This window comes from Microcaecilia unicolor, chromosome 6 (genome assembly GCF_901765095.1).
Source record: "Microcaecilia unicolor chromosome 6, aMicUni1.1, whole genome shotgun sequence".
Classification (NCBI taxonomy): domain Eukaryota; kingdom Metazoa; phylum Chordata; class Amphibia; order Gymnophiona; family Siphonopidae; genus Microcaecilia; species Microcaecilia unicolor.
The window spans coordinates 191,654,156-191,666,436 of record NC_044036.1 but is presented as its reverse complement, the minus strand read 5'-3'; the positions used below and the strand labels follow the sequence as shown (position 1 = coordinate 191,666,436).

General features: G+C 46.6%; 1 protein-coding gene across 1 annotated transcript in view; it reads right to left on the bottom strand.

Moving 5' to 3' along the window:
* AMT (aminomethyltransferase) overlaps nucleotides 1-10,516 on the bottom strand; it is a 182,600-nt gene extending 172,084 nt beyond the window's left edge. Inside the window, exon 1 of the mRNA XM_030205537.1 lies at nucleotides 10,317-10,516. Coding sequence (XP_030061397.1) covers nucleotides 10,317-10,457 — 141 coding nt within the window. The 5' untranslated portion in view covers nucleotides 10,458-10,516. The remainder of the gene's footprint in view (nucleotides 1-10,316) is intronic.
* Nucleotides 10,517-12,281: the final 1,765 nt, after the last annotated feature.

The following is a 12,281-nucleotide window of genomic DNA, read 5'->3' as shown; positions in this document are numbered from 1 at the left end:
GTCATCAACATGTATGTTAAAGTCTCCGAGAATGAGGGACGGAGATGAGGTTCAAGAAAGACGAAAAGCCAAGCATCAAAGTCGGTGAGGAAGGAAGAGAAGGATTTATCAGGGGGGCGGTAGATGACTGCGACTCTGAGTGGCAGCGGATAGAATAGCCGGATGGAGTGGGCTTCAAAGGAAGAGAAGCAGTGAGACTGCGGTAGGGGGAGGGGTTGGAAACTACAGGAGGGCGAGAGTAGTAGCCCAACACCTCCACCGCGGCCAGCTGTGCGGAGAGTGTGGGAGAAGAGATAACCTCCATGGCAGAGGGCCGCGACTGAGGCCGAGTCTTCCGGGGAGATCCAGGTTAGGGCGAGCAGTTGAAGGGAGTGAGAGATGAAGAGATTGTGGGTGAAGGGCAGTTTGTTGCAGACTGAGTGGGCATTCCACAAGGCGCTTGAGAAGGGGAGGGAAGAGGGTGGGAGGAGGGGAATAGAGATGAGATTGGAGACATCCCGGAATCGTTCGCATGGATAGGACGGGGACAGGTGAGGGGGACCTGGATTAGGGTTAATGTCTCCCGCGGATAGCAGGAGGAGGAGCAACAGAATGCGGAGGAGGGTGGGGGAAGTCGGGTGGCGAAGGCGACGAAGACGGGGTGAACTTAGGAGGAATGGGGATGGGTTAATGGCAGGAAGGAAGTGTTGAAGGTTAAGAACTAGGAAGGAGGAGGGGGACAAGAGGGATGGTGAGGTGGTGGGGGATGAGGGTGAATAGGGTATTGCCATGGCGGGCAGGGCGGGAGGGCAGCGAGTTCCAGTGGTAGACAGTGGGAGTGGGGGGGGGGGGGGGGGAAAGAAGATTAGGAAACAGGGCAAGGAAGAGAACGTGGACAGGGGCCATAAGTGACTGAGGTGTAACAGGTGACTATGTAGTGACTGAGGTGACTGAGGTGTTAAGCATATAGATAGAGCTGGAAAGCTGGGTCTTGGACTGGCGAGTAGGTAAGTCAATGGCTGACAAGCTAGCAGGCAGGTAGGTAAGTCAATGGCTGAGAGGCTCACAAGCGGGCAAGCAGGTTACTCGATGTTTTAACAGGCAGGCAGGTAGCAGCTGGAACAAGCGGTCAGGAACAAGCTGGGATAGATGGACAGGAGCAAGCTGGAACAAGCCGGGACAAGCTGGAACAAGCAGGAACAAGCAGGAACAGATGGACTTTGTCAGGATGAGCAGACGGACAGGCTGGAGCAAGCTGGGGCAGGCAGGAACAGATGGACTGTGACGAGTTGGACCAGAAGACGACAGAACAACAGGATACGCTGAGATGGATGGGTTGGAACACACTGGAATAGACGGACTGGCACAAGCTGGGTCATGCAGGAACGGACGGACTGGAACAAGTTGGAGCAGGCCGGAACAAGCTGGGACGGACTGGAACAAGCTGGAGCAGGCTGGAGCAAGCTGGAACAACGAGTTGGAACATGTTGGGGAAGGCTGGAGCAGATGAACTGGAACAAGTTGGAATAGACGGACTGGAGCAGGCTGGAACACAGTGGAGCCGGTGGACTGGAACAAGCAGGGGGTAAGCTGGATCGGTGGACTGGAACAAGCTGGGATCAGGAGGACTGGAGCACGCCGGAGCACGCTGGAACACGCTGGAGCAGATGGATTGGAGAGTCTGGATCAGGCGGACTGGACCACACTGGAGTCGATGGACTGGAACAAGCCAGGGGTAAGCTGGATCGGCGGACTGGAACAAGCTGGGATCAGGAGGACAGAAACGAGCTGGAAGACGCTGGAGCAGATGGATTGGAGCAAGCAGGGAGAAGCTGGATCAGGCGGACTGGAACACACTGGAGTCGATGGACTGGAACAAGCAGAGGGAAAGCTGGATCTGTGGACTGGAAAGCAGGGGGAGAGAGCTGGATCTGTGGACCGGAACAGGCTGGGACCAGGAGGGCTATGGACTTTTCCTTTAGGAAGCCGTCCCGACCTTTTTTAAACTCTGCTAAGGTAACCGCCTTTACCACATTCTCTGGCAACAAATTCCAGAGTTTAATTACACGTTGAGTGAAGAAACATTTTCTCAGATTTGTTTTAAATTTACTACATTGTAGCTTCATCGCATGCCCCCTAGTCCTAGTATTTTTGGAAAGCGTGAACAGACGCTTCACATCTACCCGTTCAACTCCACTCATTATTTTATAGACCTCTATCATATCTCCCCTCAGCCGCCTTTTCTCCAAGCTGAAGAGCCCTAGCCGCTTTAGCCTTTCCTCATAGGGAAGTCGTCCCAACCCTTTTATCATTTTCGTCGCCCTTCTCTGCACCTTTTCTAAATCCACTATATCTTTTTTGAGATGTGGTGACCAGAATTGAACACAATATTCGAGGTGCGGTCGCACCATGGAGCAATACAAAGGCATTATAACATCCTCATTTTTGTTTTCCAATCCTTTCCTAATAATATCTAACATTCTATTTGCTTTCTTAGCCACAGCAGCACACTGAGCAGAAGGTTTCAACGTATCATCAATGACGACACTTAGATCCCTTTCTTGGTCCGTGACTCCTAACGTGGAACCATGCATGACATAGCTATAATTCGGGTTCCTCTTTCTCACATGCATCACTTTGCACTTGCTCACATTAAACGTCATCTGCCATTTAGACGCCCAGTCTCCCAGTCTCGTAAGGTCCGCTTGTAATTTTTCACAATCCTCCCACGATTTAACGACTTTGCATAACTTTGTATCATCAACAAATGTAATAAACTCACTAGTAACTCCCATCTCTATATGATTTGTTAAATATGTTAAAAAGCAACGATCCCAGCACAGACCCCTGGGGAACCCCACTATCTACCCTTTGCCATTAAGAATACTGATCATTTAACCCTACTCTCCATTTTCTCTCTTTTAACCAGTTTTTAATCCACAATAGAACACTATTTCCTATCCCATGACTCTCCAATTTCCTCTGAAGTGTTTCATGAGATACTTTGTCAACTGCCTTTTGAAAATCCAGATATACAATATGCTCACTGTTATCCACATGTTTGTTCACCCCTTCAAAGAAATTGAATAGACTGATAAGGCAAGATATCCCTTCCCTAAATCCATGCTGGCTTTGTATCATTAATCCATGCCTATGAATATGCATTGGCCTTTGCTCATATTAATACTTAATTTGTGTATATTTTAACCTCTCCCAGGGAAGGAAGACAAGAACCAATTTAGGTGGGGGTCTCCCAGGTGGTCAGCTTGTGCCATGACTCTGATTTCTCCCTTGCAGATGTCAACAGAAGACCCCCCCTACTCAGGTAAGACCACTATGGGTGTCTCTTTGTTCTAAGACACCTAATGATAAGGAAGTTCTGCAGGATATTATAAAAGAAGCCACTAATAAGGACCTACCAATTGGTGTAATGTTAAACAGTCATGGGTGGGGGGGGGCTCTTGTACCTATACCTAGGTGGCATCGAATGACTAAGGGACTCAAGAGACAACAGTTTCCTCTCAATGGGACTTTCTCAGTAGAGAAACTGTCTTATCTGGATACCCAACTGCAGTCTGAGCGCCACACTGGGGATAGGAAAGACCATGACTGGCAGATTCTCTGCTGGTGGTAGGAGACAGCACAGAATCAGGAAAAAGAGCGAATTAGATCTCAGTACAGCTCTGAAGCTGGTACCAAGGTTAGGAAACTCGAGGATAAAATACAACAGTTAACTATGTCTTTAAGTAAGAAAGATGAAAAGAATACCCCAGGGTATCCTCCACTCCCTCTTCAAGTGGTACCTAACGCTCCTACCAGTTATATGGAGGAAGTATGTATTTTGAGCACTACGCTCTCAGGTAACATTGAAGAGGGATCGGAATCAGTAGATACTGAACAATAAGTTGTATCTATTGGAGCCTTTGACGAGTACCCAACAAGACATAATAAAACAGATATAGCATGCAACTATGTTTTTACTCTCTTGTAAACAAGCAGCTTATGCTGATTCAATAGACAAAAAAACCTCTCTCTGAGTTACGCGAGCAAAATAAAGTAATAGCAGAAGTAAAAGAACATAAAAAAGTAGAAAAATTAAGAAAACAAATATCAAGAGCTTCAGTCATTGTTGCCTAAATACCATAGCACCCCCTATGAAGAGAAAATCTTTAACTACCCCTGCACTGTTACAGACTACATTAGAAGAGTTACAGAAAGAGGTAATAGAAGCTAAAAATAAAACAAATGACCTAAGAGAAGAGATAAAAGGTTATGTTAAGGAATTAGAAGATTTACAATATAATGAATCGCTTTGTAAAGATATATAGAATAATGCACCCCTGCGAACATATGATGCTGAATGGCACTTTGATAAGCTGCAGCAACTGAAGAGTGCCCTGTTGAATGCCCTTACTAGTACCTCCCTAGAAAAATCTAAGCAATCTGACCCTCCTGATTCACCCAGAATCACACTGTGTGATGGGAAAGTAGTTAATAAATCCAAAACTGCACAATTACACTAAGCAAGCTCTACTGGTATGTTCCACCTATGCCCACATCTGTCTACAAAAGGAGGAATGGTGATGGTCCCAGTGAATAGGACTCCTCCAGAAATTTTCCACTTAGCTAAGTCCTTTCCAAATCCTTAGGACAATTCGGTTATATTTATGGAAACAATTAATGGTTTCCTATAATCTTACTTGGGCAGACGTAAATAATCTCCTTAATACCCTGTTCGTTAATAAATCAGATTATGCTAAGATAACTGTAAATAAGGAGGATCGTATTATGTGGCCCACTGAGGACCCTGCCCCAAGACTATACAGACCAAAAAGAAGTTGATGCATATATTGTACATAGGAACCAGTTAACAGCAAACCTAGAAAAGTTTTGTGCACCCAGAATGGATTGGCCAAAATTGATATCTCTAAAGCAGGAGAAAGGGGAGGTGGTGACAACCTTCCATACTCGGTGTGCTCGGTCTTTTACCCATTTTCTGGACTCTCTGATGACGGAACTGGGAAAAAGGATGCTGGCTATGTTTGTAAATGGACTTTTGCCGCCCATAAGATGTTAGAGAATGCAGTCCTTGATTTGCCCACTAAAGATTCCAGTGCAATCTTGGTAGCTGCCAATGTGAAAGAAGTATTAAAGAGAAGGAAGATCAGAAGCAGAGGAAAGAGAATCAAAAACAGAGACTGTTAAACTTGCAGATTTCTTCCCTAGCGGGAACAGCGAGAGATCAGGGGAAGGGAGGGGAGGTGATCATCAAAATAGGAACACAGGATATGGGGGTGGAAGAGGAGCTTATCAGTGTGGACAGCCAGAGCACCTCAAGCATGAATGCCCTTATAATTCCTGTGTTAACTCAGCTACCCCCTCCCTGACAGCCCCTCCCTAACTCTCTCAATCTAAACCTGAAACCAAACCCAGCAACTCGCCAGTTCTTGCCCAAAGCACCAGTGACTGCTTATTATTCAGATGATATGAACATTGATTTTACAGAGAGGCTGGGAAACTCCGGTCCTTATGAATCTTCAATTCCCATGCTCAGAAGGAGCAGAAGTTGAGGGGGAGGTGGAAGAAAGAACCTGCAGGTTCATCTTGGACTCAAGGGCTACTTATTCAGCCCCCCAATACCAGGATGCTCCTACATGGGTGTCCCAAACCTTGGAGAGAGCACAAGTTATACAGTGTGAGGGAATCAGAGGCACAGAAATCCCTCATTTTAACTACCACTCCTAACATTAGATCAGCAAGGACACAAATACCACCTAATTAGTACCTAACTCAAAGTAAATCTACTTGGCTGGGACTTTCTCAGTATGGCCAAGGCTAGCCTTGTACTTTAAAATGCTCCATTTATTTGATGCAGCCAGTTGAAGAAGATGAGTTGAAAGACATACCTAAGGATCTGTGGGCTAGACCAGGTGCTAATATTGGGTTTCTAGAAGCTCCACCAGTAAAAACTGAAGTACAGCCAGACTTGGACCCACCTCGTATTAAACAGTATCAGCTGAAGCCGGAGGCAATTGAGGGGATCAAACCAGCAGTCACATATCCCACATCATCACCTTGCAACACCCCTATTCTACCTATTTGATTCAAGGTCCTCCTTAATATACAATGCTACCTCGCCACCAATCCGATCCACCCTGTCACTACGATATAATTTGTACCCTGGTATGACAGTGTCCCACTGGTTAGCCTCCTTCCACCGGGTCCCAGAGATACCTATTATATCTAATTTTTCATTTAGTGCAATATATTCTTATTTATTAGGTTTCTGGCATTTGCATATAGGCATTTCAAACTATGTTTGTTCCTATTAACATCTTGCTCATCAGTTGACAGTGATAATTTGCAATCTTGAAAATCTATTTGCTTTCTATTTAGACACCTGGTCTACTATGGTCTCTATTGCAACCTCGCTGTCAGGATACCCTATCTTCCCTGTTTTGGTGATATCTTTGAAAGATACCTTGTTCTGAACCAAACACTTTTGAACACCTGTCGGCCTTCCCCTAGTTTCTAGTTTAAAAGCTGCTCTATCTCCTTTTTAAATGCTAATGCCAGCAGCCTGGTCCCACCCTGGTTAAGGCTCCCCCTGCCCCAGAATGTTGATCTGGTGGCTGCACACTGCTCCTTGTACTCTTCCTTGGGCCTGGGCAGCAACTGCAGGCTGACTGTACACCTCAGCTACCCCCACTGGCCTCTAGTAATGGGGCCACCATTAGCACAAGCTACCCCTCCTCAGGCTTGTTACCTTTTCTACAGCTGTGGCACTTACCTTCTCCTTCCTGTCTCAATGCTGCACTGTTGCTGCTGTCACCATTGCAGCTCCTGTACAGCTTAACCAGCAGCCTGCAGTCACTACCAGTTTTGCCATAGTCACCACCTCCCCCCACATCCTGCAAACTCACTCTGGGAAGGAAAAGCATTGTTTATTGTTTACATGGCACTTAATATAACCCCCTAATGAGGAAGTATTCAAGGCAGTTTACAAACTAATTTAGAAAGGGAAAGGAACTCCAGGATAATTTTTTGACCATCATATTCATCCAAGATGTTTAAACTATTATGGAAATTAAAGCGCATAAGATCTTGCTTTCAACCAGGAGTTTTCCAATTTATTGTCCAGACCTTATTTGATAACGCACTTAGATTACTGCAATATTATTTATGTTGGTTGTCAAGCAGAGATGTGGTGACACCTGCAGATGATGCAAAATATTGTGCAAAATTTAGAACTTCTGAATTTGAAAGCTTAGTCTCTACTGGTTGCCAGTTTAATAATCAAACTTTTGCTTTGCCTTTTTGATACTTCATGGATTGGTTCCATAATACATGATATTTATTATTATACTTGACAAAAATTATAAGAGTAATTCTAGGCATTACCAAAAATGTACATATTTGTTGTCTCAGGGAGCCAGAATTAACACTTCCTTATAAAATAGCCAGGTAGTGGAATTAATTACCTCTATACACGTTATCAGTCTAACTGAAAGCAAAAAAAAAGAGAGAGAGAATGCTAAGCCTGCTGCACACTAGAGGAAGCAGAAGGGCCAAGGCATTTGCAATGGCTAGTGATTGTCAGAGTCTGGAAAGGCGACGGGAGCATCTGCATCCTGGCTCAGGTACCCCGTTGCTGCAAAAGATGAGTCAGTGAGGCAGGCTTTTTGGCTCTCAAACTTCAAAACCCAGAGCCTCATTGGCTCACCTCTTAAGTCAGCTCTGTTGTTTTTTCAAATGTTTTGGTTTAAAGATGTTTTCTATTCTGGCAAGTATGTGTTTGTAACATGCATATAGGCTGCAGTGCCTCAATTAACCTAAGTTTATTTATTTATTGCATTTGTATCCCACATTTTCCCACCTTTTTGCAGGCTCAATGTGGCTTACAATGTATCGATCTTGATGGAAATAGTTTAGAAAATAGACAATTATTGTTACATAAAGTTCTTGAATGGCATAGTAAAAAATTTAGACAAGCAGGTAAATGAAAACAGTTCTGAGTATAGGTAGGAGGGGATGTGTTACATTAATATGTGTTGATCATTGTGGTATGCCTTATTACTACTACTACTTAACATTTCTAGAGCGCTACTAGGGTTACGCAGCGCTGTACAGTTTAACAAAGAAGGCCAGTCCCTGCTCAAAGGAGCTTACAATCTAAAGGACGAAATGTCAAGTTGGGGCAGTCTAGATTTCCTGAATAGAGGTATAGTGGTTAGGTGCCGAAGGCGACATTGAAGAGGTGGGCTTTGAGCAAGGATTTGAAGATGGGCAGGGAGGGGGCCTGGCGTATGGGCTCAGGGAGTTTATTCCAAGCATGGGGTGAGGCGAGGCAGAAAGGGCGGAGCCTGGAGTTGGCAGTGGTGGAGAAGGGTACTGAAAGGAGTGATTTGTCTTGAGAGCAGAGGTTACGGGTAGGAATGTAAGGGGAGATGAGGGTAGAGAGGTAAGGAGGGGCTGCAGATTGAGTGCATTTGTAGGTTAGTAGGAAAAGCTTGAACTGTATGTGGTACCTGATCGGAAGCCAGTGAAGTGACTTGAGGAGAGGGGTGATATGAGCATATCGGTCCAGGTGGAAGATAAGACGTGCAGCAGCGTTCTGAATGGATTGAAGGGGGGCTAGATGGCTAAGTGGGACGCCAGTGAGGAGTAGGTTGCAGTAGTCAAGGCGAGAGGTAATGAGAGAGTGGATGAGAGTTCGGGTGGTGTGCTCAGAGAGGAAAGGGCGAATTTTGCTGATGTTATAGAAGAAGAAGCGACAGGTCTTGGCTATCTGCTGGATATGTGCAGAGGAGAGGGAGGAGTCGAAGATGACTCCAAGGTTGCGGGCAGATGAGACGGGGAGGATGAGGGTGTTATCAACTGAGATACAGAGTGGAGGGAGAGGAGAAGTGGGTTTGGGTGGGAAGACAATAAGCTCAGTCTTGGCCATGTTCAGTTTCAGGTGGCGGTTGGACATCCAGGCAGCAATGTCGGATACGCAGGCCGATACTTTGTCCTGGGTTTCCGCAGTGATGTCTGGTGTGGAGAGATAAAGCTGGGTGTCGTCAGCATAAAGATGATATTGGAAACCATGGGATGAGATCATGGAGCCCAGGGAAGAGGTGTAGATTGAAAAAAGAAGGGGTCCAAGGACAGATCCCTGAGGAACTCCAACGGAGAGCGGGATGGGGGTGGAGGAAGAACCATGAGAATGTACTCTGAAGGTACAGTGGGAGAGATAAGAGGAGAACCAGGAGAGGACAGAGCCCTGGAACTCAAATGAGGACAGTGTGGCAAGAAGTAAATTGTGATTGACAGTGTCAAAAGCGGCGGATAGGTTGAGGAAGATGAGGATGGAATAGTGGCCTTTGGGTTTGGCAAGGAAGAGGTCATTGCAGACTTTAGATTGCACAGTTTCTGTCGTGTGTAAGGGGTGAAAGCCAGATTGAAGCGGATCGAGGATGGCATGAGAGGAGAGAAAATCAAGGCAACAGCTGTGAACTGTTCAAGTATCTTGGAGAGGAAGGGTAGGAGGGAAATGGGGCGGTAGTTGGAGGGATAGGTAGGGTCAAGTGATGGTTTTTGAGGAGTGGTGTGACTACAGCATGCTTGAAGGTGTCAGGGACAGTTGCAGTGGAGAGAGAGGGGTTGAGGATATGACAGATGGGGGGGGGGGTGACAGTAGGAGAGATGGTGTTAAGTAAGTTGGTGGGGATGCAGTCAGAGGAACAGGTGGTGCATTTCGAGGAGGAAAGAAGATGGGTGGAGGAGTAAGGGGGAGTAAGAGGAGGTGATTCCCTCCGGTGGTCATCTGGTCAGTTCGGGTACCTTTTCGAGCCTTGGTCTTGAACAAAAAGGGACCAAGTAATGTTGGCCAAAAGCTCGTCAGGGCCGGCCTTCTTTTTTCCATTATCGGCCGAGGACGGCCATCTCTTAACCACGCCCCCACCCCGCCTTCGGTACACTGCCAACATGCCCCCTTGACCTATTTGGGTCTTTAGAAGTTTGCGAAAATTAGGCTTTGGAGTGCTAAAATACTGAGGTGTACATCTGAAAACATAGGGCAAAACTTAAAATAAAAGGTTCTTTCCTCCAAATTTGGAGGAGTGGTGTACCTCCTGTGAACTGCACTAGAGAGAGAAGAGAAAACATGCGCTGACTCGTTTAACCTACCAACTCCCCTCCAATTAGCTTATTACCCTTTATAATTTAATCTATTCTATTAGATTTCTCTTTCTTATTGCAATTTCTCTACTCCCGTTGTTACTCTTGCTTCCCTCCTTCTCTTTTATCCCTCCAGATCCTAATTTCGAACTACTTTCTTCTCGGTCTAAACTTACCCGACCGGAGTGCGAACTAAATTTTTTCCCCTCACAGCCATACGTTAAACTTCGGCCTGTTCCGCTATCTTTGAGTCCTCTCCAGTAACTGGTAGAGAGCCTAAATCCAAATCTGAAGCCAGTTGCCCCAAACCACACCATTCTGAAGTCCAACAGTGAACTCTCGGTCAGAAACTTTCGAGGAGGAGGAGCAGCAGCGCATGCTCTTTGCTCTCAGCACAGAGGGTCTGGGAACTGTAGTTCTCGATTACAGTTGCACGCATGCGCCAAAATCGCGTTCTTCTGAAGTTCTCGTCAGTAAGCGCCGGCGGCGAATACATTTTGCAGAGGAGTTGTAGTAAACAAGCTTGTTATCTCTGGTTTATCCGGTTTAGCGCGTCTCTTAAGTTCTGTCTTCTTCTGCTGATGATGATTTATTTCTCTTTATCCAAGGAGATCAATCAGAAAAGAAGCGGGAGAGAATCAAGTGTCAGTAGCGTAAATGAAGAGGAGAATTCGATAGCCAAAGAGCAGGGAGTATTTGATATACCGCCTTGCACTTTAAAGAGAAAGCAGAAAAAGGAATATATCAAGCGCATAACAGGGAATGAGAAGAGAGAATGGGGAAGGATAATAGCATGGAGCAGTGCTTCCGAACCCAGTCCCTTGGTCAGGTTTTCAGGATATCCGCCCTTGCTTCCCTGCAGTGGCGTAGCCAGACCTGACAGTTTGGCAGAGCCCAGAGCTAATATGGGTGGGCACTATATAGATGGGGGGGGGGGGGGGTGACAGTAGGAGAGATGGTGTTAAGTAAGTTGGTGGGGATGCAGTCAGAGGAACAGGTGGTGCATTTCGAGGAGGAAAGAAGATGGGCGGAGGAGTAAGGGGGATTAAGAGGAGGTGATTCCCTCCGGTGGTCATCTGGTCAGTTCGGGTACCTTTTCGAGCCTTGGTCGTGAACAAAAAGGGACCAAGTAATGTCTGCCTATATATATATATATATATATATATAGTGTGGAGGAGTGGCCTAGTGTGAGTTCGATTCCCAGCACAGGCTCCTTGTGACTCTGGGCAAGTCACTTAACCCTCCATTGCCCACCACATTGAGCCTGCCATGAGTGGGAAAGCACAGGGTACAAATGTAACAAAAAATATATGTGTGTATAGGCATGAGTAGTGTGCCCTACTTCTAGCATTTTTCCTCTCCCTCCCTCCTTTCATCCAGCATTTCTCCTGTTTCTCTCTCCATCTGACCAACCAGGGTCTCCCCCTTGCTCCCCTTCCTTCTCCTCAACAGCTTGTCTCTCCCCTGCCCTTTTCCATGTCCCCTCTTTCTCCCACCATCTTTCCATTCATCTTTCTCTCAGTACCCCTCATCTATCCAGCATCCCAACTCTTCTTTCTTTCCATCCAGCTTCTCCCCTCTCACCTCCATCCAGCATGTCCCCTTTCTCTCTCTTTCCCTTCCACAACATCTTCCCTCGCTCTCCACCTTCTGTCCAGTGTCTCCCTCCTTTCATCCAGTATCTCCCCTTTTTCTGTCTCCATCCACCATCTTTGATCTCCCCCCCCCCCCCCCATGCAACATACACCCTGACACACTTTCTTCCTCCTCCCCTTCCAAACAAAATATTTTTTGTATGCTCCTCCACCCCAGCATTTTTTGTTTTCACGTACCTTAGTTCCCCAGGCACCCAAATGGCTGCTGAGATCAGCCAGGGAGCTCAACTGCATCCCTTCTACACGCTGCCACTGTGAGCAGCCTCAACAAAAGAAGAAAATGAAGCGCAGGGCCACAGCACCCTTCAGGCATGCGCTGTTGGTCTGCGGTCCTCAGCCCTCGGAACAGGAAATTGACGTCAGCGGGGGCACAGGACGGCAGAGCCAACAGCGCGTGCCTGAAGGCTGCTGCGGCCCCGAGCTTCATTTTGCTGAGGCTGCTCACAGAGACGCAACGGCGGCGGAGGATCATCTCAGTGGGAGACT